Source organism: Rhinopithecus bieti, unplaced genomic scaffold, assembly GCF_001698545.2.
Source record: "Rhinopithecus bieti isolate Rb0 unplaced genomic scaffold, ASM169854v2 scaffold_34818, whole genome shotgun sequence".
NCBI classification, from domain to species: domain Eukaryota; kingdom Metazoa; phylum Chordata; class Mammalia; order Primates; family Cercopithecidae; genus Rhinopithecus; species Rhinopithecus bieti.
The window spans coordinates 1,634,250-1,661,650 of NW_016815484.1; the positions used below are offsets into that span (position 1 = coordinate 1,634,250).

At 40.8% G+C, this 27,401-nt stretch overlaps 2 protein-coding genes across 10 annotated transcripts in view; one reads left to right on the forward strand and one right to left on the reverse strand.

Moving 5' to 3' along the window:
• Positions 1–27,401, forward strand: part of OSMR (oncostatin M receptor) — a 94,920-nt gene that overhangs the window by 44,111 nt on the left and 23,408 nt on the right. For 7 of the 9 annotated variants that reach the window (XM_017853184.1, XM_017853183.1, XM_017853189.1 and 4 more), the window contains 2 exons: positions 18,612–18,754; positions 19,071–19,224. In XM_017853184.1, the coding sequence (XP_017708673.1) occupies positions 18,612–18,754; positions 19,071–19,224 (297 nt within the window). The remainder of the gene's footprint in view (positions 1–18,611; positions 18,755–19,070; positions 19,225–27,401) is intronic. The other 2 variants (XM_017853188.1, XM_017853187.1) reach the window with 1 other exon arrangement.
• LOC108515977 (acidic leucine-rich nuclear phosphoprotein 32 family member E-like) lies at positions 10,719–11,510 on the reverse strand. Its single transcript, XM_017853192.1, has 2 exons — positions 10,891–11,510; positions 10,719–10,833 (listed from the first exon to the last, which is right to left on the reverse strand). Exons 1-2 carry the CDS (start codon positions 11,244–11,246, stop codon positions 10,719–10,721), a joined length of 471 nt encoding a protein of 156 aa, XP_017708681.1. The 5' UTR covers positions 11,247–11,510.

The window sequence follows — 27,401 nt, forward strand, 5'->3', positions numbered from 1 at the left end:
TAAATCACTTTGTCGTGTTTCTCGTCAGTCATGCTGCTCAGATGTCTCACTGTCTTGGTTTCTGAGCTTGAATTCCCCCGTAAGTATCTTCTATGCTGTTTGCCGGTAAATATCAGGGAAAGGCTACAGGCCAAACCCCAGCCTTGTCAGCTCAAAGTCTGAAGCAGAGCATGGCCTAGGGATGAGCCGAGGATAGAGAGATATAGGCCCCCCCAAAACCATAATTAATCACTCTTCATTATATCCAACAACCCTTCAGGTCAGGGTTTCACCTTCAGCCGTGCCCCTCACTTTCATCCCTCAAGAAGCAGCATTAAGAGGTTAGATTGGAATCTACCAGACCTGTGTGTCTGGAGGAGAGAGAGGAAGAAAAAGAGGATTTCTTCATTTTCCTCAGCTCGTTGCCTTGCAGGACTTCTGTTCTTTCTTGTTGTTACTGCTGGGAACCCCTGCTCCCATGGTCTGAGTTTGAGTTTGATTACTTAAGCTTTTTTTTTTTTTTTTTAAGATACAGACAGCATTGCTTCATGTGACCTCCATGTTCTGGCCCAGGTTGGTTGCTACCTTCTGCAATCTTCTGTCCAAGATTGGCATTTGTATTGGCCAGATGGGACCTATATTTTATATCATACCTGAAAGCTTTCCACTATAGCAGAATCGTTACAGAATCTTGTATGCGTTTGGTTACTTAGGAATCATTCTTGGTGGTACTTTTCACCCTTTTATCTTTCCGATTCACTCCATCTGCGACTACTATTTGATTTTTTATTTCTAAACATTTAAAAAACATACTCACTTCTTTCCGTCTCCATAATTACTCCCTTAGCCCAATTTACTTCCCTCCTGACTTGGGCCACAAATATAGCTTCCCACCAGATTTACAAGTATCTTCGTATTCTCTGTACCCCAGCAAAGGTGATCATCTCAAAAGCAAATTTGATCATATTACCACTGCTTCAAAATTAGTAAAGCATTTTTAAAGATATAGACAACATCACTTGATATAACCCTCATGGTCAAGCACAGGTTGGCCACCTTCTTCTTTGTCTGCCCCTTGTTTTTTCAGGTTGAGGCCAGGTGCCTTCTCTGTCTCCTACAGGTTTGTTGCAATCTCTTGATGCAGGATCTTTATACATGTTGTTCACTTTTACTGGGATGCCCCCCTCTTCTCCTTTTACCTGCTTAATTACTATATCTCTTTAGATTTCAGCTTAATCCTCACTTCACCCTCCAACAGAGCAGGCACTGGGGACCCAGCAATGAACAAAATTGAGTGACTGCCTCTAGTGAACTCATATGCTAGTATGTGTTGAGAGGGCTGGATTGGGGGCAGGATTGAGGACTGCAGACATAACAACGTGTTAACATGTAAAGAAGTCAGTACAATAACTTCAAGTGCAGGTAAATCCTACAAAGAAAGTAAAATTCAAGTAATAGGGTAGAGAATGCCCGGGATGTTGCTGCCATTAGAATGGTTATGGAAAGCCTCTAAGAGAGCAGTCTTAAAGGATGAGAGGGAGGCCTCCAGCCCCACCCAGCTCAGTGTTTCCCAGCATGCACTGCAGTGGCATGTTTTCCTTGTGCTGGAAAGCAGCGTTTAGTGTCCACACTGCCCTAGTCAGATGAGAGTACTACCCCACCAGTAGGCTGTCTTGATGTTCTTTCTTCAGTTGCTGTGTGAGTTGGCTGTTCTTTAGTATCATTCAGCGGCTCCCTTGGCTTGCAAAGGACAGGGTTCATGGAAAGCCCACCATATTCTATGAGAATGCATTCATTATTGTGTTGCTTGGGCTGTGAAGGATGTTACTTGCTCAGTTTAAAGTCTCATGGGATACTCAAAATGATGACAACTTTCTCATAAGGGCAGCTATGGTAGTCTGAGCATTCACATGAGTGACACATATTTCACCTTTTTAGCTAGCTGTCATTCTACATAATGAAGAGAGAGGGAGATTCTCTGAAAGAGAATGTTCTGGAATAGACACTGCAATGGGAATACGTGTACCATAGTAAACTGTGTGTAATCAGGAATGTAAAGGAATACAAAGGTTTTTAAAGGAAAAAATGAGGAGGATTATATCATTGTTTTGAGATAATTATCCTTAGCTACAAGGATCAATAACACGGGCGGTATCAGTCCAAGTTTGGACAAGCAGTTGCTGGGCAGATGTCCTTGCAGACATTTTTTGTGTGTGTAAGATTATGATGGCCTTTATGCAAGATTATGGTTTTTGCAGTCTTTTGTGAGAATTTTTTATTCAGATATTCATGCATGAGAACCCTCCTTCCCTTCATGGCCTTCCCTGGCTTCATTATTCAGGGTTTTAAAAAATCATGTGACTCCATTTTTATTCTGACAACTTTCACATTTCCCCCTTTGGATCAAGATCTCTCTCTGAAATCATTGCTGATCATCCTTTAACCAGGATGGACCTGTCCTGGGTTACTGATCTGGTCCCACATTGGAGGGAGTGATTGGCAACTAGGGGTCAATGTCAAAACCATTTTAGCCATATTTGAACAACAAAGGGAGGTCTGGAGGGAGTTACTCTCGAGATAAGCCTTCCTGGAGTCCATTGTTAAATTCAATTTTATCTATTCTGTAGTCTTTTGGCCATCCTCTCAAAGTGCTGGTCCAGCATTGTTCTGTTAGGAATAGTACTTCAGCAGAAATCTGACAAGGAAGAAGTACAAAATTGTAAAAGGAAAATGGAAAATAAAGTTAATAGTAATATGGTAATTCCAGTTTGCATAATAGTTTTGAGCTTTGAGCCTCACCTTAAGGGCAGACAATTGAATAAATCAAATGACATGGGACTTAGGTGAGACCTGTTGTAATTATGTGACCTATTTTATTAAAAAATTGTATGTATACAGGCCTCAACTTCCCCAGAGGAATTTATCCGTATACAACATGTAGTATTAGCAGTAGCACAGATATTTCCTAATTTCATGACTTAAGGGAGCTCTGGAGTCAGATTCTATCAAGTTATCAACAGAAACTACTGATTGTGAAATTTCAATTACACTATTCTGTAAAGAAAAAGATACACATAAGAAAGGAAAAAGTAAGAGGGGCAAGAGTCTCATTATGATGGGGAATCTTGTCTCATCATCTTGGAAAAAGTTGTTCACTACATAAAGCCATCAACCTCTTGTCCTCGTTTGCAGCTTGAAGGTCACTGGGTGTGGAATCAGCAGGTTCCATGACCTGTCTGTGCAGCTTGTACATCAGGTATGAGACTTGTCCCTTGAAAGTTAAGTTGTCCAGCTTCAGTTTAAGGACTTTAGGAACAGAGCAGGTTTTGGAGAGTTATAGCCAAATATTGGAGAAAATTAAGAGAATACAGGATCTAGTCCAACCTACAGGCAGATAGCAAGAATTCAAAATCAATGCACTGGTTTATGGAAGGAGAGTTGGGTTCAAATGACATGTCTGACAAAATGGGACCTGTTCATGTGGCTATGTTATATTTGCCCTGATAGGTAATTTTATGAAGGCTGGGTACCAAATTTTGGGTAAAGCAATTTCTGCGGCAGATTTTTTAAAAGCATCTTCCCTTTTTGTGTTTCAAATGAGTTTAGGGGTTAAACATTCAAATATTTGCATTTTAGCTAGGACTAGCTAAATCGTATCACAAGACCAAAATCTACAAGTGGCCTTCAATTTTAGCAATAATTAATTTTTTTGTTTGCCAGTCTCATTGGCTCAATTAGTCAACCTAAGTGGGGAAATGTTTTAGAAAAAGGTACTTACAGTCTCCGACTCCCTTGGCTTTTTCTGGCTTATGCATGAAAACAAAGCAAAATTTTATGCCAGGCAGAGATAACTTATGTTATTGCTCTGAACTCAAGATTTTGACTTGTTTAATCTGAAAGCCTAACTTTTTACAAACATTTATCTAGTCCTTTTCTTTTTAGATTATCAGTCTTTTAATTAGGTATTATATCACCCTAAGCAACTGCTAGCAAGGCAAACCTAATTTTACATTTCTGAAAGGATGACTCTTAGGTGTACAAGGCTAGGTTATTGGTTGCCACAGAGCTGTTATAGTTTGACAGCCCTCTTTTTGTTTTTCTTGACTGAAATGCCTTGAGGAAAACTTCTACTTGGCTTTTGAGATTAGTAACAGTAGAATATCCTAATTCCAGTGGAAAAGTCAATAGATTCAGAGTAAGCAGAGAGGAAGAAGAAGAAAAAAAAAAAAACAGATAAAGAAGTTGGGAGCCTCTATATACCAGCATTTTAAAATTCTATAGTTGTAGTTTCTTAATTTGGTACTGGGAAAAACAAGTCTGAGGATGCTGAATGATTCTTAAGATGACCATTGACTGAAAAATGTTCATGAGGAAAAGCCATGTAGCCAACGAGAATACTTGGCATGCTTGAATACTGGGGAGTCCCATTCTATTTGCTATTAATCTCTCCAGACCAAATAAATCCTGTAAATCCTGTCAGGGAATGTCAGGAGTTTAGACCAGTATTTTAGAAGGTGATTAGCCACCTTAGTGGATTTTAACTGGCCATTGCCTGGCCACCATTTACAATATTTTTGTTCTCAGAAGACATTGAAAAGCAAGCAAGAGAAAAAGAGCCAACTTATTTACAGATACACACAACCAAATCAAAATGAAACCAAGATCAGAGTACTTGCAGAAATTGTAACTCAGATGTGCAGAGCAAACAGAATATTAAATCAGGTGTGCAGACCAAACAGCACTCTGATTTTGTAGAAATCAGGAAGGATGCAAGGTCCTCTCAGGAAGGATGCAAGGTCCTTTCTTAAGATGGCCTTGTTTCTAGTTGAAGAGGACTGACTAGAAGCAGCTAGTGTGCACTGCTCTCACAGAGAGGAAACAAAGTGGTCTGTAAATACTAGCTCTTCAAGTGGATTGTCTAAGACATCACATCAGGATTTACAAAGGAGGCAGCAGGCCCCATGGAGAACAGAGATGAGCAAAGCCACGCAGTTCCTACCGGGACTGGTGTGGAGCCAGGGGAGGCTCCCTAACGTGGGGAAAGGGTGAACAGGTGAGAGTTTTTGGGGGATCCACACTTACACCACGGACCTTTGTAATCCTGGGCACACGAGAACCCACATGCCCCTGGCCCCGGCCTCTGGACTAACAGAGAGCTGCCTGGAGTCTTTAGAGAGGTACTACTCAAGCCCACATGAAGCTCCACAGGCCTTAGATCCCTGAGCAGCCTGGTGCAAGCTGCTGTAACCCCAATAGAGGCCATTGTCCCGGTGCTGAGGAGTGGCCAGACTGCCCCACTGCTCCTCACTAAGGCTCATTGGTTTGGGCTTCTAGTACAGCAATTGCACCCCTGCCTGAACACTGTGGGTAGTGTGGCTCTGTGTTCCTCCAAGAAGCACCCAGACTGCAGATCACACGATCCCCTACCCCTGCCTCCCTTCTCCAGGCAAGGCTCATGGCTTGGGCTCCAGCACAGTAGCCACACCCCCACCTGAACACTGTGGACAGTCACGGCTCTGAGTTCCTCTGAGGCAAAACTCCCAGAGGTAGTAAACAAGGTGTGGCACCCTTGTGTGCCCCCAAAAGTGAAGTCCAGCATCGGTTGGATGGGAGGAAGTAGGAGCATGTTGCGCACCCCAGAGCCATGTGTCTTCATTGCTTCAGCTGAGAAATGCTGCCCTCCCCAGTGAAGGGCCCACAGCCTAGCTTCCCTGCCACTACCTGAACATTTCAGCTGTGGCCCAGAGCCCTTCTGAAAACCCAGTCCCCACTGGCCTGGGATATTCCCTCTGGCTAGCGGCCTGGAACTGTGGAAATACCTACCTCACTCCAACCGCTTTCCCTGGGGCCTGAGATTGGGCTGACTCAATTAGCCAATACCGCTGCAACCAAATTCTACTCACGTGGGCCCAAAGGTGGAGTCCCCCCATACAAGAAGCAGTCATACTGCCACATCTGAGAACAGACAAGCCATAAGGCTATCTGTATTGGGTTGAGTAACAAGATTATGCTGTGAAACCACTCCCATGGAGTCACAAAACAGACATTTCCCACGGCTTTCAACCACATTGTGGACTGCAGATAGACTACAAGGTACCCCTGAGCTAGGAGTCACAAGTCCTGCAACAGGGGAGTGACAGGGAAACAGCCCAAGTTCCTGCCTATCTAGGATGTGGAGCTGGTGAAGCCATTTACCCCCCATCCCCGCAGAGAGCTAAGTGTGTTTACAGGAGCCTATCCTAGTCACCCTTGCCAGGGCTAGTGCCTGTGCTCACCATTAGGGTATTTGTGGGCAAGCCAGGGGGCTTCAGCTCTGCCCACATTTGTCACCCTACGTCTGTAGAACAGGAACCCCAGGGAACTGGGCACTCCACTGTCCTGGCCTTCACCTGCAAAAACAGAACACTTCACAGTAAACATAGACAGGATACTTACCCACCTGCTTGTGTAGCAGCTGGCACTTACCCGCAAGTGCCATCTACTGGTCTGTAGTCCACGCCATGGAGCCCACAGTGAAACCTGCTGACAGAAGTATGTATGGCTATAGGGCTATAGGTGCAAAGCCAGAAGACCTTACCCTCTCCAGATGAGAAGGAAAAAGCATTCTGGCATCATGAAAATCGAAATGCTGAACAACATCAAAGGATCTCTCTGGCTCCTGAACCAAAATGGAAACTCAGAAATCACAGATAATGAATTTAAGGCATCAATTGTAAGGAAGCTCAAAGAGATCCAAGACAAAGTTGAAAATCAACATGAAGAAACTTCTAAATCAGTCCAGGAAATGAAGAAAGAGATAAACATCTCAAAAAGAAATCAATTAGAACTACTGGAACTGAAAAACTCACTTAAGGAATTTCAAAATACAATTTAAAGCTTTGTTAATAGACTGAACAAAGCAGAAGAAAGAATTTCAGAGCTTGAAGAATGTTTTTTCAAACTAACCTAGTCAGACAAAAATAAAGAAAAGATAATTTTTAAAAATGAACAAAGTCTTTAAGAAATGGGGCATTATGTAAAGCCACTAAACATACAAATTATTGGCATTCTTGAGAGAGTAGGAGAAAAAGGAATCAATCTGGGAAACAAATTTGAGGGAATAATAGAATAAAATCTCTGTAATCTTGCTAGAGAGGTAGACACCCAGATACAAGAAATCCAGAGAACACCTGCTAGATTCTACACAAAATGAATATCAATATGGCATATAGTCACCAGATTGTTTACGGCCAGCACTAAAGAAAAAATATTAAATGCAGCTAGAGGAAAAGGTCAGATCATTTACAAAGAAACCCCCATCAGGCTAACAGTAGACTTCTCAGTAGAAACCTTTCAAGCCAGAAGAGATTGGGGGTCTATTTTCAGCATTCTCGAAGAAAAGACATTCCAACCAACAATTTCATGTCCTCCAAATTGAGCTTCATACATGAAGGTAAATTAAAATCTTTTTTCAGATAGGCAATTGCTAAGGGAATTTGTTACCATTAGACCAACCTTACAAGAAATCTTTAAGGAAGTTCTAAATGTGGAAACAAAAGAACAATACCTGTTACCACAAAATCACACTTAAGTATCTATCCCACAGACCCTATAAAGGAAACACAGAATAGAAACTACAAGTCAACCAGCTAACAACTTCACAATAGGATCAAAACCTCCTATATAAATATTAATCTGGAATGTAAACAGTCTTAACACCCCCACTTAAAAGGCACAGTGGCAAGTTGAATTAAAAGAAAAAAACAAAACAAAACAAGACCCATCTGTCTGCTATGTTCAAGAGATCCATCTTACATGTAATGACATCCATAGGCTTAAAGTAAAGGGTTGGAGAAAGATCTGTCATAAAAATGGAAAACCAAAAAGAGTAAGGGTCACTATTCTTATATCAGATAAAACAGACTTTAAACCAACAACAGTTAAAAGAGACAAAACAAAAAACAAAACAACAACAAAAAAAAAAAAAAAAACAGACACTACATAATGATAAAGGGCTCAATTCAGTAAGAAGACTGTTGACTCTAAATATATATGTACACAAATGGAAGCACCCAGATTCATAAAACAAGTACTTCCTGTTTTATGACCTACAAAGAGACTTAGATAATAACCACACAACCACACAAAAATAGTGGGGGGATTTCAACACCACACTGACAGCATTAGATCATCGAGGGATAAAACTAACGAATTCTGGACTTACATTCAACACTGTACAAATTGGGCTTAATAGACATCTACAGAACACCCACCAACCGCAGAATACACATTCTTCTCATCTGCACACAGAACATACTCCAAGATTAGCCAGATGCTCGGCCATAAATCAAGTCTCAATAAATGCAAAAAAATCAAAACTTTTGGGTAAACAACAAAATGAAGGAAGAAATAAAAAAATTCTTGGAAATAAACAAAAACAGACATAACATACCAAAATCTCTGTGATGCAGCAAAAGCACTGTAAAGAATAAAGTTTATAGTGCTAAATGCCTGCATCAAGAAGTTAGAAAGATCTCAAATTAACGATCTCATATCACACCTAGAGAAACTAGAAAAACAAGAACAAACTGACCCCAAAGCTAGAGAAGAAAATAAATAACTAAAATTGAGCAGAACTGAAGGAAACTGAGACCCCAAAACCCATACAAAGGCTCAATGAAACCAAACACTGGTTTTTTGAAAGGATAAACAGGATTAATAGACCTAGCTAGATTGTAGTTTTGATTTGTATTTCTCTGATGATCCATGATGTTGAGCATTTTTTCATATGCCTGTTTGAAAATTGTATTTCTCCTTTTGAGAAATGTCTATTCAGATCTTTTGACCATTTTAAAATCAAGTTATTAGGTTTTTTTTTTCCTATAGAGTTGTTTGAGCTTCTTATGTATTCTGGTTACTTAATCCTTTATAAGATGGGTAGTTTGGAAAAAATTTATTTCCATTCTGTGGTTTGTCTCTTCACTTGGTTGATTGTTTCCTTTGTTGTGCAGAAGCTTTTTAACTTGATGAGATTCTATTTGTCCATTTTTGCTTTGGTTGCCTGTGGTTGTTGGGTATTACTCAATGGATTTTACTTGCATAAATTATTCCAGTGTCTTAGAGAGTTTCCCTGATGTTTTCTTGTAGTAGTTTCATAGTTTAAGGTTTTACATTTAAGTCTTTAACCCATTTTGATTTGATTTTTGTATGTGGCTAGAAATAGGTGTCTAGTTTGATTTTTCTGCATATGGATATCCAGTTTTCCCAGCACTATTTATTGAAGAGACTGTCCTCTCCCCAATGTATGTGTTTTGCCACCTTTGTAAAAAATGAGTTTACTATAGATGTATGGATTTATTTGGGGTTCTCTAGTCTGTTCTACTGGTCTATGTATCTGTTTTTATGCCATTACCATGCTGTTTTGGTTACTATAGCTCTATAGTATAATTTGTAGTCAGCTAATGTGATTCCTGAAGTTTGGTTCTTTTTATTTAGGATAGCTTTGGCAATTCTAGGTCTTTTGTGGTTCCGTATAAATTTTAGGATTTTTTTTTTCTATTTTTGTAAGGAATATCTTTGGTATTTTGATATGGATTGCAGTAACTATATAGATTGCTTTGAGTAGAATGGACATTTTAACAATATTGATTCTTCCAATCCATGAACATAGAATATGTTTCCTTTTTTGAGTCTTCTTCAATTTCTTTCATCAATATTTTGTAGTTTTCATTGTAGAGATACTTCACTGCTTTGGTTAAGTTAATTCCTAGGTATTTAATTTTATTTGTAGCTATTGTAAATGGGATTACTTTCTTGATTTCTTTTTCAGATATTTTGCTGTTGGCATATAGGAATGCTACTGATATTTGTATATTGATTCTGTATCCTGCAACTTTACTGAATTTGTTTATCAGTTCTAATAGTTTATTGGTGAAGTCTTTAAGTTTTAACAAATATAAGATAATATCATCTGTAAACAAGGAAAATTTGACTTCTTCCTTTCCAATTTGGATGCCCTTCCCTTCTTTATCTTGTCTGATTGCTCTAGCGAGGACTTCTAGTACGATGTCAAATAACAGTGGGGAAAGTGGACATCTTTGTCCTGTTCCCAATCTTTGAGGATAGGATTTCAGTTTTTCCCCATTCAGTATGATACTAGCTATGGGTCTGTCATATATGACTTTTATTGTGTTGACATATGTTCCTTCTATACCCGGTTATTTTAGTGCTTTTATCATGAAAGGGATATTGAATTTCATCAAATGCTTTTTTAGCATCAATTGAAATGATCATATTTTTTTAAGTGATCATGTTTTAATTATGGGCTAAAAATGACTAATACAGTAAGCTTGAATTTAGAAAATTAAGTCTAAATAAATTGCTAGGGAATTCCACAATGGGAGTCAATGAAAATTCTTCTCTACATACAATATGATCATTAACAGACTAGTTCTTATTTGGAATGATAAGGCAAAAACAGTAAAACCACACTTTTCCTCTAAAAATTTACACATTATCTTCAGTAGGGATAGCTATTGTACATGAAGAAACAAAGGTATGATCACTCTATTGCACACGCAGAAACATTAGAGAATCTGGTCTTAGAATGATCTAGTCATCTTCTTCCTTTCCATCATCTTCAGCATCTCATTTCCTCTTCTCCCCTCAAAGACCTTTTTCTTCCTCTTCTTCCCCTTCTTCAACATAGTCATCATCATCTTCTGCATCCTGAATTTCTTCTTTCATTAAGTATTAGAGGCTCACTTCCTCTCCTCCCTCTCCCAACTCTGAACCTGCTTCATCTTCATCTTCATCCTTCTCTTCCTCTTCCTCCTCCTCTTCCTCATATCCTTCCAGTGGACCAGCTTTGATTTGCTGCAGCAGTTCAAAAATACTTTATAATCTTCCAGGTTTGTGATCTCACAGTTAAACAGGTCAAGACTTTTCCAGTTCTTAAGATTTTGCAGAGCTACTACTGTACTGAGATCTTTTATTTTGTTTCCACTCAGATTGAGGTAGGTAAGATTTGGACATTTCTCTGCCAGGACTTCCAAGCCTCCAGAAATTATGTTGTCACTAAGCTCCCATTTTCGAAGTTTATTTAAGCTGGGAAGCTGGGCCAGTGAACTTAGTTCCACATTAGCCATACTCAGAAATTCTAGTTCTTTAAAAGTATCTTTCAGACCTTCAATTTCCCCATTGACACACAGGCAGTTATCAAAGACTAACTCTGTCACCTCCTCTGGGGCTCTGTTCCCTAACTCCAGGCTAATCTTCTTCATCTCCATGTCCTCCTCTTCCTCTTCAGCTACTACTCTCCTTCTTTTCCCTTTCCTGCCTTTCCCGATACCCGCAACCCACAACTTTTAAGAGATTTAGAAATGAATGAAAAGGAACGCAAATATAAATGCCCACTACCACCAGATAGGTGTGGGGGAGAAAGAAGAGAATAGCAAATAGAGTCCAAGAGTTGGGACTCTAACTCAGCTGCCCCCACCTCCTTGTCCACACACTAGTGCATGCACACACATACACACACACACATACACACACCCCGCCGCAGTTTCTTCCCCTTCAATGGCTGCTCAGAGATGGATCATATGGTTTTTGTCCTTCATTCTGTTGATATGATGTAACACATTTATTGATTTGCATATGTTTGCGTCCCTGAGATACATCCTACTTGGTCATGATGAGTGATCTTTTTGGCATGTTGTTGAATTTGGTTTGGGAGTATTTTGTTGAGGATTTTTGTATCAATATTCATCAGTGATATTGGCCTGTAGTTTTCATCTTTTTATCTGTCTCTGGTTTTGGTATCAGGGTAATACTGGACTAGTAGAATGACTTTGGACATATTCCCTCCTCCTCTGTTTTTCAGAGTAGTTTGAGTAGAATTGGTATTAGTTCTTCTTTAAATGTTTGGTAGAGTTTAGCAGTAAAGCCACTGGGTCCCAGGCTTTTCTTTGCTGAGAGACTTTTTATTACAAGTTCAAATTTGTTACTTGTTATTGAATCTGTTCAGGTTTTGGATTTCTTCACGGTTCAATATTGTTAGATTTATGTGTCTAGGAATTTTTCTGTTTCTTCTAGATTTTCCAATTTATTGCCATATAGTTGCTCATAGTAGCCTCTAATGATCCTTTGAATTTCTGCAATATCAGTTGTGATATCTCTCTTCTTATCTCTGATTTTATTTATTTGGGTCTTCTCTCTCTTTTTTTTTTCTTGGTCTGGCTAATGATTTGTCAATTTTGTTTATCTTTTCAAAGAAACCACTTTTGTTGGTCTTTTGTTTTGTTTTCTTCATTTCAATCTCATTTATTTCATCTCTGATCTTTATTATTTATTCTAACTTTAGGTTTGGTTTGCTCTTGCTTTTCTACTTCTGTATTAGGTTGTGTATTTGAAGTTTTTCTTCTGTTTTGATGTGGGCACTTATAGCTATAAACTTCCTTCTTGGTAGTGTTTTTGCTGCATCCTATGGGTTTTGGTGCATTGTGTTTCTATTATCATTTGTTTCAAGAATGTTTTCAGTTTCCTTCTTAATTTCTTGATTTGGGAGCGTATTGTTTAATTTCTATGTAGTTTATAGTTTCCAAAATTCCTCTTGTTATTGATTTCTAGTTTTATTCCATTGTGATCAGAGAAGATGCCTGCTATTATTTCAATTTTTAAAACTGTTTGAGACTTGTTTTATGACCTAACATATAATCTGTCCTTGAGAGTGAGCAATGTGCTGAGGAGAAGAATGTGTATTCTCTCGCCGTTGTACAAAATATTTCTGTAAATATCTATTAGGCCCATTTGTTCTATAGTGAAGATTAAATCAGATATTTCTTTGTTGATTTTCTGTCTGGAAGATCAGTCTAATGCTGAAAATGGGGTGTTAAAGTCTGCAGCTGTTGTATTAGGGTCTATCATTCTCTATAGCTCTGATATTTCTCTATATATCTGGCTGCTCCAGTGTTGGTTGTGTATATATTTCTAATTGTCATATCCTCTTGCTGAATTGACCCCTTTATCATTACATAATGACCTACTTTGTGTCTCTTTATAGGTTTTGTCTTGAAATCTATTTTGTCTGGCGTAAGTAAAGCTACTCCTGTTTCTTTTTGGTTTCCATTGTCATGGAATATATTTTTCTATCCCTTTATCTTCAGTCTGTACGTGCCTTTATAGGTTAAGTGTGTTTCTCATAGGCAACAGATCATTGGGTCTTCTGTTTTTAAATCCATTCAGCCACTCTCTGTCTTTTGATTGGAAAGTTTAGTCCATTTACATTCAATATTATTGATAAAGAAGGTCTTACTCTGGCCATTTTTTTATTTGTTTTCTGGTTGTTTTCTGTTCTTCTCTTTCTTCTTTCCTTTCTTCATGTCTTTTTCTAGTGCAGGTGATTTTCCCTGGTGGTATGATTTAATTTTCTGCTTTTTCCTTGTTGCATATTCATTATACATATTTTTTTTTAAATTTGAGGTTACCGTGAGGCTTGCAAATACTACATTATAACTCATTATTTTAAGCTGATAACATAATACTGCTTACACTAAACAAACAGGCAAAAGAAAAGTAATAAAACTATACCCTTTAACTTTGTCTCTTTACTTTTAACTTTTCTTGTTTCTATTTATATAATTTTTTTTTTTTTTTTTTTGGAGACGGAGTCTCACTCACTGTCGCCCAGGCTGGAGTGCAGTGGTATGATTTCGACTCACTGCAACCTCTGTCTCCCAGGTTCAAGCAATTCTCTGCCTCAGCCTCCCGGATAGCTGGAATTGCAGGCACCTGCCACCATGCCTGGCTAATTTTTGTATTTCTAGTAGACACGGGATTTCACCATGTTGGCCAGGCTGGTCTTGAACTCCCAACCTCATGATCCACCCCCTTGGCCTCCCAAAGTGCTGGGATTATAGGCGTGAGCCACCGCACCTGGCCTAAGGCCCAAGGACTCTTTAGTCAGCTTGTGGTGAATGTTGCCAGGTCTGGGATTCACCTTTTAGGGCAGTGGGCTCCTCTGTGCACCAGGTCAGATCCAGAAATGCCAGCCAAGAGCCAAGGCCTGGAATCAGAGACCCCAAGAGCCCACTTGGTGCTCTACTCCCCTGTCTCCAATTGGTACCTAAGGTACAAGACAAAATCCCTTTTACTTCTCTTAGGCAGAGGGTGTCTCTCACTGTAGGCACGATAGTGGTTCTCATCTGAAGCCAGCAAGTCTCAGAGTTTCACCCAAGGCCCATGGTGTACCACCTGGGTATTGCTCCTGGTTATTCAGCGCCCAAGGGCTCTTTAGTCAGCAGGTTATGGGTCCTGCTTGGGTGGGGTACTTCCCTTCAAGGCAACAGGTTCTCTTCTGGCCCAGGGTGTGTCTTTAGAAATGTCATCTGAGAGATAGGGCCTAGAATGGGGGCCTCATGACTCTGACTGGTACCCTGTCCTACTTTGGATGAGCTGGTATCCAAGATGCAAGACAAAGTCCTCTTTACTCCTCCCTCTCCTCTCCTCATGTGGAAGGAAAGGGTTTCTTTTGGAGCCACGAACTGTGCTGCCTGGGGTTGGAGCAGGGGTGGCACAAACACTCCCTTAAGCCTTCCCAGCTAATGTCTCAGTAGGTCATCTTTCCCTGAAGTCTGCTTGCTCTAAGCCTGGCTCAACACTATGATTCACCTAAGAGTTGCAGTCCTTGTTGCCTAGACTGGCTTTCTAGTTTATTTAGGGCCTCAGAGCACTTTAGCCTACAGTGTTGAGCCTTGACAGAACCACTGGGTTCTGACTGCTGGGATGGGTGATTCCTGTCTGGCTAGGGCTCATCTGAATGCTCCCTCTGTAGGCGGACATCAGCTGAGTTCAACCCAGTTTTACTTGCTTTGCCAGTGACTGGGCAGCACTGAATTCCATGCAAAGTCTCTCAATCACTGAGCTCTCCCTGTCCTAAGTGCACAGAGGTTCTGTCCATGACACAGGGCTGCTGCCAGGGAATAGGGGAGGGGTGGCATCAGTGATTGAAGAATATCTTTCTTCACCTTTTCAGTGCCTCTTTCAGTGATACGATGTTGAAGCCAGGTACTGTGAGTGCCTACTTGATTTTTCAGTCTTATGAAGGTGCTTTTTTCATATAATTGTTAAATGTGGTGATCCCGCAGGTGGGACGATCGATGGAGCCTTTTCTTTAGCCATCTTAGTCTTGCTTCTGAGATACCAGTATGCCAATCTAAATGACAGAGAGGGAGACTCTAAAAGAAAATGATATTTATTCAGGAATAGACATTGCAATGGGAATACATGTGCCATAGAAGACTATGTATATTCAGGAAGGTAAACAGAGACAAAGGTTTTTAAAGAAAAAATGAGAAGGATTACATAATGTTTTCAGATAATTATTTTTGACTACAAGGATCAATAACAAGGATGGTGTCAGTGTAAGGTTGGATAATCCTGTTGCTGGGCAGATACCCTTGTAGAAGTATTTTTTTGTGTAAGGTTGTGTTGACCTTTGTGCATGGTTGTGGCTTTTACAGGTTGTTTCAGGATAGTTTTGTTTTCAGGTATTGGTGTAAGAGAGCCCATCCTGTGTGACCTTACCTGGCTTCATTTTTCAGGATTTTGTTTTTTAACATAAATGACCCCATTTTGATTCTGACAGCTTTTATGTTGCAAGCTCTTGCCATAAGTCTTGTCCCACACGGGATTCCTTAATCAGTCCAGTCACTCAGTTGTTTTTCTTCTGACAACATGGCTAGGCTATTGGCAATGGCCCATGAGTCTGTGAAAATACAGCAAGATATGGTGAGAAAGGTGGCTGGCATGGCCATTGCCACTGCAAGTAATTTGGCCTATTGGATAGAATGTCCATGTCCAGTCTCTGTCAAAAGTTGGCTATCTATTGGCCAGATGGTGGTGGCAGCCCAATGAAACCCATCTGCTTTTAGTTTGGCAGAACTGTTAGTAAACCATGCCAGACCATTGGTAGGCATATTTTTTAATCCATAGGAGGAGCCAAAACATCCTCAACAGGTTACTTGGTCACTTTTCGTTAGCTAGCCCTTTGTTCGTGGAACCTACTGGTCCCGTGGGGCCTGGGTGGACATGATGTTAAATGTGCCAGTTTCATTTCATAATTGAGCTCTGTTGAGCCTGTCTAATTTGATTGGTGGAGTTTGCATGAACCCAAGTAAGAATGGGCATTTCATGTTGTAGTGTCATGTGTGGTGCTCTGGCCATAAGATGCTCAGTGTCCAGAGACTGGTGCCTAGTAGCAAGCAAGGAGTTGCTGTTTAAAAGGGGTCTATCTGGGGGCTGCTTCAAGCAACTTTTGTATCCAAAATGTGAGAGGCTGGTACATCCCGGTGGTGGTTTTTTCTTTCCAGAGACTCCAGTCAGCATGCATGGAGGTTTTGGACATCTGTAATTGTGTTGAACTAACAGGGATTAAGGGTTCTAAAAGCAGTGCCTGGACCACAACTTGCTGAAGGGCTTCCAAGGCCTGTTGTTGCAAAGGACTTCATTTAAAATTGATGGGTTTGCTGGTCACCTTGACTAAGGAGAGCAAAAGGACACTCAGGTTGGGTATATGTGGTCTCCAGTACTTAAAGAGACCTACCAGCTGCTGGGTCTCGTTTTTATTAGAGGATGCCACAAGGGGCAACACTTTTGTTTGGCTATATCAGGGATTCTTCTTTGGTGCTCAGCTTAAGTGGCCTTGGCATTTAGCCTGTGATAGTCCATGGTTAGTCTCCATGCCCTGGGGAGCCTTTTGTGACCAGCCAAACTGGGCTGTTGCATTGTGAGAGGGTGGTTTATAACATATATAACATATAATCCAGTTGCTGGACAGATGTCCTTGTAGAAGTACGTTTTGTGTGTAAGGTTGCGTTGACTTTTGTGCATGGTTGTGGCTTTTGCAGGTTAACTCGATTAACAAGTACTGTCCTATTCTCCACTCAGTATGTATAATAGTACTACTTTTGTTGAATAAGCCGTTGGAACTTGGGGAGCTTAGGTGGCAGGCAGAAGTGGATATGCCCCACTGTTATGGCTCAAATTCTTAGCTGTGTTGGGGGAACATACCCCTTCAGGTGGAGGTGGCTTTCTGTGCCCCAAGCAGCCAAAATGCCAATGCCTGTGATGCACTGAGTGGTAGGAACCATAGTTACTGGCACCTGAAGTGGCCCAACGGGCCCTGCCCACAACCAGATAAGCATCTTGGGGGTCACTATGTTTCTCCGAAAACCTCCAAATGTCGCCAGTTTAATTTTTCACCTAAAAGAATAAGGAAATACTGTCATGTGGGCTCCAGGGTCCAAGAACCCCAGAAAAGTCTGAATTTTCTTCTTTTTCTGTTTTCTCTTAACAAGAGTATTAGGCCAGTGGCCTTCGGTAGGCACCTAGAGACTTTGGCTGCAACCCCAACTGCACCATTTGGGTCCACAGTGTCCCTTTATCCAACAAACACACCAACCAGGTTGCTTGAGAGCTTACTGCTTATGTCTATGTGTGTCCTTTGGATCTTGAGTCTCCTTCTCTGTGAAAGCCTGCATTGTGCATGCTGGTTCCCTCTCAGATGTCTCAAGGACCATCAGAGGACCTCTTTTTAATTCCCTCTCAGATGCCTTCAGATGCATCTAAGTACCCAGGAAGGAGCAATCACATATGTGCACTAAGCTCCCCTGTTTCCATGCTTCTTTCCTCTGCCACAATCCATGCAGCCACCTCACCCACATTCTCGGGGTATATATGTGGCCTGTGTCTCTCTTATCACTGCTTCTTCCTCATAAAACATCTAGCTGGTCTGATGTCTCTGCCGTGGGCTAGGTATAAGATAGGGTATTGCCCCTTCTACTTCACCAATGAGCCATTGTTCTGTCAAATTGAATCCTGCTTGCTGTGCCAGTTTTGTGAAGCAGGTGCTCTCTGTACACTGGTTATCAACTGTCCGAATCCAGTTTGACAGAATACACTCATACACAACAAGTTACATGAAATGGACTTACTACCATCAGACGGGCAGCAAGGGACAACACAAGCCTGGGATGTATTGCTGCTGGTCCACAAGGTTGCAGAGAGCTGCCCAGGGCAAACAGAATCTTATCTCTGAGTTCTTCACTTGTACCATAGCTGAGAGACCTCAGAAGCATCCATCCTGGATTTTATATCCTGACAACACATGACTCGCTGCACTAAAGTGTTAAAGGACATCCTGTTTCTAGGGAGGACTGGAACAGAGCCTGGGCCGTTCTGGCCAGTCCCGCTGTCATCTAAAGATGTTGCATTCCTAGCACATTCTACATGTTTTGGATTATATCCTTGACATTGTTAATGCTATTTTGGTTAGACTCTGAGTTCTGTTACAATTCTCCCCTGTGAGCCACCTTCTCCAAGTTTTGACTCCCCTTCCCAATTTGCCTACGTGTGTTTAATTTTAAGAGTCCTCAGGTAGTTTCTTTCTGTATTTTGTTCAATGTGTGTAGTAGAATCTTTGAGAGAGAAAGGCTGTTGGTTCATTCTAGCTTGTCTGTAAGTTCTTGTTTGTCATGTTCTCAAAAGTGAACAAAAAAATACTTGTTGAACAAATGAAGAAATAAACTATTACCAATGTCTTTTGGATCTATGCTTGAATTTTTTTCTTTGTTTCTTTTCTTTTCTTTTTTTGACAGTTTATTTAATGAATCCTTTTAGTGTCAACTTTGAAAATGTAAATGCCACAAACGCCATCATGACCTGGAAGGTGCACTCCATGAGGAATAATTTCACATATTTGTGTCAGATTGAACTCCATGGTGAAGGAAAAATGATGCAAGTAAGAACCCTGCTTAATTTTCAAATTCCTTTTTGCCCTGAACAGAGACACTGATGAATAAAATCACTTTAAACTCATTTCTGTGTAGGTTCAAATGGTGTGGGTCATCTGTTTGAAAAGGTCCATGAAATTAATCATAGACTTTTATGGTTAGGAAATGGGCCTTGGAGATTTTTTTCCCCCCAAAGAAGAACCGATCCTGACCTCCAGGTCAGGATTTGCTGTGTCCTGGTTCGCCTTTGTAATTGGGATATACTCACCGATGCTTCTGTCTTGTTCTTTTCTCCTTTTTCCTTTCTTCTCTTTTTTGATCAAGCAGTACGATGTTTCTGTCAAGGTGAACGGTGAGTACTTCTTAAGTGAACTGGAACCTGCCACAGAGTATATGGCCCGAGTACGCTGTGCTGATGCCAGCCACTTCTGGAAATGGAGTGAATGGAGTGGTCAGAACTTCACCACACTTGAAGCTGGTATGTTCAGGCCCCTGGCATTTAACCCAAAGAAGCAGGTCTTAGGAGTTAGGCTGGTTTCCCTGAGAGATTTTGGTTATACCAAAAACTAAGAGAAACGTATTTAAACATAGGTGGAGTAGCATTTAAAAAATTAGATTAGATGCCTAATGAGAAGTGAGTGGGAAGCCATCCACCTCAGACAGTTGACAATAGTATTGTTTATACTGCCTATCTTCTCTCTTATCTTTCATTTTTCCAAAATGGTTTCTAAACCTTCACAGTAGATCTGGAGCTATATAAATTAATATACACCTTTAATTCAGGACTGGAAACAAATGGAAGTGTTAATGACAAGGAAAGCATTGGTCTCATCCTAAACAACTTCAGGCCACATTTGGAATTTAATGACATTTGGAACCTTAATGCTTATTTGCGAGTCATTTGTCCCGATGATGGCACACCATGTGCCCTCTCCAGCATGCTCTGTGGCAGGGTTTCCTCAGTATTGATTACAAAATTTTTTTGCTAAATAACTATGTCTCAGAACTCAAATGGGCCTCAGGAGATTCAGTGGCCCAATCCTGCTTCCATCTCCCACCAACTCAATGTCATAAAAGATAACTGTTGCCCATTTTACAGATGAGGCGACTTGTACCCATAACTGAAGAGATTTGCCCCAATTGCAGAGTTACTGAACAGTACAGACATCATAATAATCATAGGAGTTGGCCGGGTGTGGTGTCTCACACTTGTAATCCCAGCACTTTGGGAGGCCGAGGAGGGCAGATCACGTACGTAGTCAGGTGTTCAAGACCAGCCTGACCAACATGGTGAAACCCTATCTCTACTAAAAATACAAAAATTAGCGAGTCATGGTGGCACGCACCTCTAATTCCAGCTACTCAGGAGGCTGAGGCAGGAGATCGCTTGAACCTGGGAGGCAAAGGTTGCAGTGAGCCGAGATTGTGCCACTGCACTACAGCCTGGGCGATAGAGCGAGACTCCATCTCAAAAAAAAAAAAAAAAAAAAATCACAGGAGTTAACATTTACTGTGAGCCATACATAGCTCGAAGGGCCCTCTGTGCTCCTCTCTTTTCATCCTGATGACATGCAGTAGGTGCTCTTATTATCCTCATTTTGTGCCGGAGGATATCAGTGCACAGAAAGATTAAGTAATTTAACTGGCCCAGCCAAGCACTGACTGAACTGCGACTCATGTCCAGGCAGCCTGACACCAGAGCTCCACCCTTACCCAGAACTCAGTTCTGTGTGCTCTCTCTTGGTGTTATTACAACCTCCAGATCTTGTTGATTCAAGTCTTGGCTATTTTACTGCCAAAGGAGGATTATACATATGTGTTTTATTATTATTATTATTTGTGTATGGCAGCTGGCAGAACTTTTTCTGTTTCATTCTGGGAGGACCATTTTAAAGCAGTAACTAATTTGGGGGTGGTGGGCGCAACTAATCAGAATCCACACATGATGATGGTCATTAGTCAAGTTCTGCAGGCCTCCCCACTTCCCTGGTGGTGCCTGCCCATCCTCAAGCCCATTGAGACTCCAGTAGTTTTCCCTAGGGGTACAGGGTCCTCAATAATCTTTGTTCTGGAAGGCCCTGTTCCTGAGAGGAATGTTGCATTTTCCTCAGTGTGTTTTAGAAAAGAATTTTTATTATTTTGCTTTACGTTTTCTGTTTGGTTTTTTTTTTTTTTGAATATTTATTCCAACACAACTAAAATTATGTAAAAGGGAAGATGGCACAAGAATAGAGTTTCTTTTAGATTATAGTAATAATCCAGCATCTTGAAAACAGTTAACTTTGCTTTTGATGATGACAAGAAAATGATATGAATCTACTGAAGGTGAACGTATAGGAATTTTTTATTATTTCTGATCGCGCTTTGCTTAATGCTGGAAAACTCACATGTTTATATGTGTTATAATCATGCTTAAGTATAATAGTGAGCAGACATTGAGTTAAATGATATGATAGTACAAACGTTGTTTATAAAATATAGTGCTATTAACTGTATTGTAGCACTTTTTTGTTATAAATAGTAATTTACAAGCCAGCTGAAGATTTTGCATTGAGCTTAGATATTGTCCCTGAGTATTTCAGTAAAGTCTTAAATTTAATATTGGCTTCTCCAATGGCTTTAAATTTAATATTGGCTTCTCCAATAGCTAATTGAAATCTCCTTTAATAAATTTAAAAACATACGGTCACCTTTAACTTAAGCATAAAGTGTTGAGTCAGCAACTAAAATAAAAAACTTAAATGTCAGTTATTAGGCAAAAAAGACTAAATTTTTATAAGATGGAGAGATACATTTTTATGTTATGTTCCAAAACAGTTCTTCTTTCAAAGACATGTTCTGAATCAGATCAAAAGTTACTTGTCCTCTCACAAACCAAAAACTAAAAAAAATAGAAATTTTTTTTTAATATTGGAAACACCTTAATTTTGTTAAATTTTGTTAATTTCATGACAGTTGCTATTTAACACTTTCACACTTAGCAGCCAAATTTTTTTAAACCATTTTAGTATGCAGCAATCATATTTAAGAAATAGAAGTTGGAGGTCCTAGCCAGAGGACTCAGGCAAGAGAAACACATCCCAAAAGGAAAAGAAGTTGAACTCTTTCTCTTTGCTGACGATATGATTCCATATCTAGAAAACCCTACATTAAGAGTGGACACAGGGAGAACGCAGATGCTCGGCTGAAGGGTCAGGAAGCTGCACACCCTGCACAGGGCTACAAAGCACCCACGCTCGTTCTTGACCCCCCAGGAACTCCTGGGGAAGGGGTTGAACAGGCAGCCTGCCCCTGCCGTGGACCTTTGGAATCCAGGCAGCAGGAAACCCCACAACCCTCACAGACAATTGAGCTGGCAGGAAGAGCTTCTTAGAGAGGTAGTAGGAATAGAGGTACATCCTGGGCAGAGCCCAGAGGGTTTGGTGCAGAAATGTCTGCAGTCAAGCATGGCCAGGGACACAAATCCCCCAAGCCTTGCCGTGCTCCTCTAGGAGACTTTGGCCATAGGGTGACCATGAGACCTAGACAGAGGAGAAGGGTCTTACCCATGAGATGGGACCAGTCCAATCTGAGTGGTCCCCTGTCTGCTGGCCTCTCCTGAGGCTCCATCCTGGCCACGCTAGCTGGAGTTTCAGCCTCAGATGCCCAACCAGGGTGCTTCCTTGGGGACCATATCATAGCTGCTTTGCTGGCTGATGGCACTTGACCACTGGAGAGCTCCAGCAGAGCAACCCCGACTGACATGCATCAGCCCACCTGCAGCCTCCCCTGACCACAGCCTCCCCCGCACCACCTTGCCAGCATGCACTTGTCCATGGCCACCCCACCACCACTTTGCCAGTGCACACGTGTGGGTGGACCTTGCCTCTTCTCCTCCAATGGCTCGTGTGTGCACATATCCCACTGCTGCTGCTGGCATAAGTGCAACGTGTGGTCCTGCCTCCCCCTGGTGCTGCCATTTCTGGTGTGAAAGAGTGCATGGACACCAGCAACCCCACCCCCACTCCTGCTGACACTGCCACCAGTGTGAATGTGTGCATGGCCCCACGCCCCCCCCAACAGCATCACTGGCACAAATGCATGCACAGACACCAGCAACTCTGCCCCCACCTCCGTGCTGCCACTGTGGCTGCTGCAAACCAACACACAGACAACCTTCCCTGCCTTCCCAGTGCCAGCACAACTGTCGGTGTGAATGCATGCATGGATGCTGGCAACTCTACCCACCCCTACACTACCACTGCTGCCTGTGCAGACTCATGCACAAAGACTGGTAGCCTCGTGCCCCCATGACTGCCATCATCAGTGTGAACACTGTCACTGGCACTTCTGTCCCTGCCTGCATCCCACCACCAGGGCAACTGCATGCAGGAACCCTGCAGCCCTACTCTCAGAGGTACCCTACCCCAGGTGATGCACGTACAACCCACTGCACTGCCCTGGCTGCTGGCACATGTGAATGAGCATGGATCCTGCTGCCACTACCCTGATGAAGTGCTTTGGCCTGCACCACTCATCGGAGTTTTGTGGCCAGCAGACTGAGAATACTTCAGTCCCTCCAGTGCAGCAGGTTCTTAGCCTTGAGGGGTGAGAGAACAAAGGTGGGGGCCTGATACCAGTCCTGCAGAGTTAGAGCATGCAGACCAGGAGTGCTAAGCTGAGCCTTGACCCCTTAAAATCTTCCAGATGGGAACCCAGTCAACTGAACCCACCTTGTACCAAAATCAGATGTCCCCCAAGGACATCAGAGAACATAAAACATAAAACAAAAACCCATCCAAAGGACAGCAACTTCAAAGATTAAAGGAACATCAACCCACACAGATGACAAATAAACAATGCAAGAACTCTGGCATCTCAAAAAGCCAGAGTATCTTCTTACCTCCAAAGACCACACTAGCATCCTAGCAATGGTTCTTAACCTGTTCAAAATGACAGAACTAGAATTCAGAATATGCATAGAAACAAAGATCATCAACATCCAAGAGAAAGTCAAAACTTGATCCAAGGAATCTAAGGAATACAACAAAATGATACAGGAGATAAAAGACAAAATGGCCATTTAAAGAAATAATCAAACTGATCTGATAGAGCTGAATCATTCATTTTAAGAATTTCATAATACAAATGCAAGCTGAGGAAAGAGTCTCAGCTCAAAGACCAGTTCTTCAATAAAATTCAGTTCAGACAAAATAAAGAAAAAACAATAAAGAAAATTATTATGTAAAAAGAACAAATCAGTCACTCATTGGTGTTCTTGAAAGAGAGGGAGAGAAGGCAAGCAACTTGGAAAACATACTTGAGGATATTATTCACAAAAATTTCCCCAGCCTCACTGGGGAGGACAACATTCAAATTCAGGAAATGCAGAGAACCCCTGTGAGATACTAGACGAGGTGACCATCCCAAAGACACCATATCTCCAAGACATAGTCATCAGATTCTTCAAGGTTGAAATGAAAGAAAAAATGTTAAAGGCAGCTAGGGAGACAGGGCAGGTCACCCACAAGGGGAACCCCATCAGGCTAACAGTGGACCTTTCATCAGAAATGCTATAAGCCACAAGAGACTGGGGGCCTATATTGAGCATTCTTAAAAGAAATTCCAACCAAGAATTTCATATCTAGCCAAACTAAGCTTCATAAGTGAATGAAAAATAAGATCCTTTTCAGACAAGCAAATGCTAAGGGAATTCACTGCCATCAGAGCTGCCTTAGAAGAGATCCTTAAGGAAGTGCTAAATATGAGAAAGGAAGTTCATTACCAGCCACCACAAAAACAGACTTAAGTAATAGACCATTGACAGTATAAAGCAACCACACAATCGAATCTGCATAATAACCAGCTAACAAGACAATGACAGGATCAAATTCACACATACCAGTATTCAACTTGAATGTACACAGGTTGCATGCCCCAATTAAAAGGCACAGAGTGGCAAGTTGGAGAAAGAAGCAAGATCCAACTGTATGCTGTCTACAGGAGATGTATATCACATGCAGTGACACCAATCAGCTAAAAAGTAAAGGGGTGCAGAAAAATGCACCAACCAAACAAAACAGAAAAAAGCAAGGGTTGCTATAACAGTTTCTATCCAAATATATCAATAATGATCAGAAAAGACAAAGAAGGGCATTACATAATGGTAAAGAGTTCAATTCAACAAGAAGACTTAACTATCCTAAATATATATGCACCTAACACAGGAGCACCCAGATTCATAAAGTAAGTTCTTAGAGACCTACAAAGAGACTTAGGTAACCACATAATAATAGTGGGAGACTTCAGCATTTTGCTGACAGTATTACATGCATTATCAAGGCAGAAAACTAACAAAGATATTAAGGACCTCAACTTGACACTTCACCGAATAGGCTTACAGAACTCTGCACCCCAAAACAAATATACATTATTCTCATCTACACATGGCATATACTCTAAAACTGAACACACAATTAGACATAACCTGAAATAATACCAAACACACTCTCAGGCAACAGCAGAATAAAAACAGAAACAAGTACTAAGAAAATCACTCAAAACCACCCGATTACATGGAAATTAAACAACCTGCTCCTGAATGACTTTTGGGTAAACAATGAAATTAAGGCAGAAATTAAGAAATTCTTTGAAACTAATGAGAAGAAAGATAACAATATACCAGGATCTCTGAGACACAGCAAAGCCATATTAAGAGTAAAGTTTCAGCTGGGTGCAGTGGCTCATGCCTGTAATCCCAGCACTTTGGGAGGACAAGACAGGCAGATCACAAGGTCAGGAGTTTGAGACTAGCTTGGCCAGTATGGTGAAACCCCATCTCTACTGAAAACTACAAAAATTAGCCAGACGTGGTGGCACGTGCCTGTAGTCCCAGCTACTTGGGAGGCTGAGGCAGGAGAATTGCTGGAACCCGGGAGGTGGAGGTTGCAGTAAGCCAAGATTGCATCACTGCACTCCAGCCTGGGCAACAAAGATCTCAGATTAACAATCCAGCATCACACCTTGAAGAACTAGAGAAACGAGCAAACCAACACCAAATCTATCAGAAGACAAGAAATAACCAAAATTAGAGCTGAGCTGAAGGAAATTGAGATGCAAAAAAACTATACAAAAGATCAATGATCCAGGAGTTATTAAAAAGGATAGGTTTCATAGATCATGACCCAGACTAATAAAGAATAAAGAGAGAAGATCCAAATAAACACAATCAGAAATATCAAAGAGGACGTTACCACTTGACCCCATAGAAATACAAAAACTCTCAGAGATGACTATGAACACGTTTTTGGACACAAACTAGAAAACATACAGCCTGGAAACATACAGCCTCTCAAGATTGAACCAGGAAGAAATTGAATCCCTGGACAGACCAATAATGAGATCTGAAATTGAATCAGTAACAAAAAGCCTAGGAACCAGAAAAAACCCAGGACCACATGCATTCATAGCCAAAATCTACCAGAGGTATAAAGAGCTGGTACCATTCCTACAGAAACTGTTCCAAAAAAATCTGAGGAGGGGGGAATCCTCCCTAACTCATTCTATGAGGCCAGCATCATTCTGACACCAAAACCTGGTAAAGACACAACAAAAAGAGAAACCTTCAGGTCAATATCCTTGATGAACACAGATGCAAAAATCCTCAACAAAATACTAGCAATCCAGATCCAGCAGCACATCAAAAAGCTAATCCACCTCAATCAAGTAGGCTTTATCCCTGGGATTCAGGGTTGTGTCAGCATATACAAATCACTAAATGTGATTCATCACATAAACCGAACTAAAAACAAAAGCCACACAATCATCTCAATATATGCAGAAAAAGATTTTGATAAAATTCAGCATCCATTCATGTTAAAAACTCCAACAAACTAGGTGTTGAAGGAACATACCTCAAAATAAGAACCATCTATGACAAATCCACAGCCAACATCATACTAAATGGACAGAAGCTGGAAGCATTCCCCTTGAGAACTGGAGTAAGACAAGGATGCCCACTTTCACCACTCCTATTTAATATAGTACTGGAAGTCTTAGCCAGAGCAATCAGGCAAGAGAAAGAAATAAAAGGCATCCAAATAGAAGAAGAGAAAGTCAGAAGTCAAAATATCTCTGTTTGCAGGTGATATGATTGTATATCTAGAAAACTCCCTAGTCTCTGCATAAAAGCTCCTAGATCTGATTGAAAAAAAAAAAAAAAAAAAAAAAAAAAAAAAAAAAAAAAAACTTCAGCAAAGTTTCAGGATACAAGATCAATGTATAAAAATCAGTAGTATTTCTATACAATAAGATTCAAGCTGAGACCCAAGTCAAGAATGCAATCCCACTTTCAATACTCACATACACAATAACACCTAGTAATACATTTAACCAAGGAGGTGAAGGATCTTTACAAGGAGAACTAGAAAACACTGCTGAAAGAAATCATAGATGACACAAAGAAATAGAAAAATATTCCATGCTCACGGATTGGAAGAATCAATATCATTAAAATGACCAGACTCCCCAAAGAAATCTACTGATTCAATGCTATTTCTATGAACTATCAATGTTATTTTTCACAGAAATAGAAAAAACTATTCAAAAAATTGATATGAAAACAAAAAAGAGCCTGTATAGCCAAAGCATTTCTTTTTCTTTTTTTTTTTTTTTTTT

Excerpts from the sequence above, each read along its gene's own strand:
- LOC108515977 (XM_017853192.1), bottom strand. The coding sequence starts at position 11,246 with ATGGAGATGAAGAAGATTAGCCTGGAGTTAGGGAACAGAGCCCCAGAG. Across the intron at positions 10,834-10,890 it reads AACTGGAAAAGTCTTGACCT|CAAATCAAAGCTGGTCCACT; the intron begins GTTTAACTGTGA and ends GAACTGCTGCAG.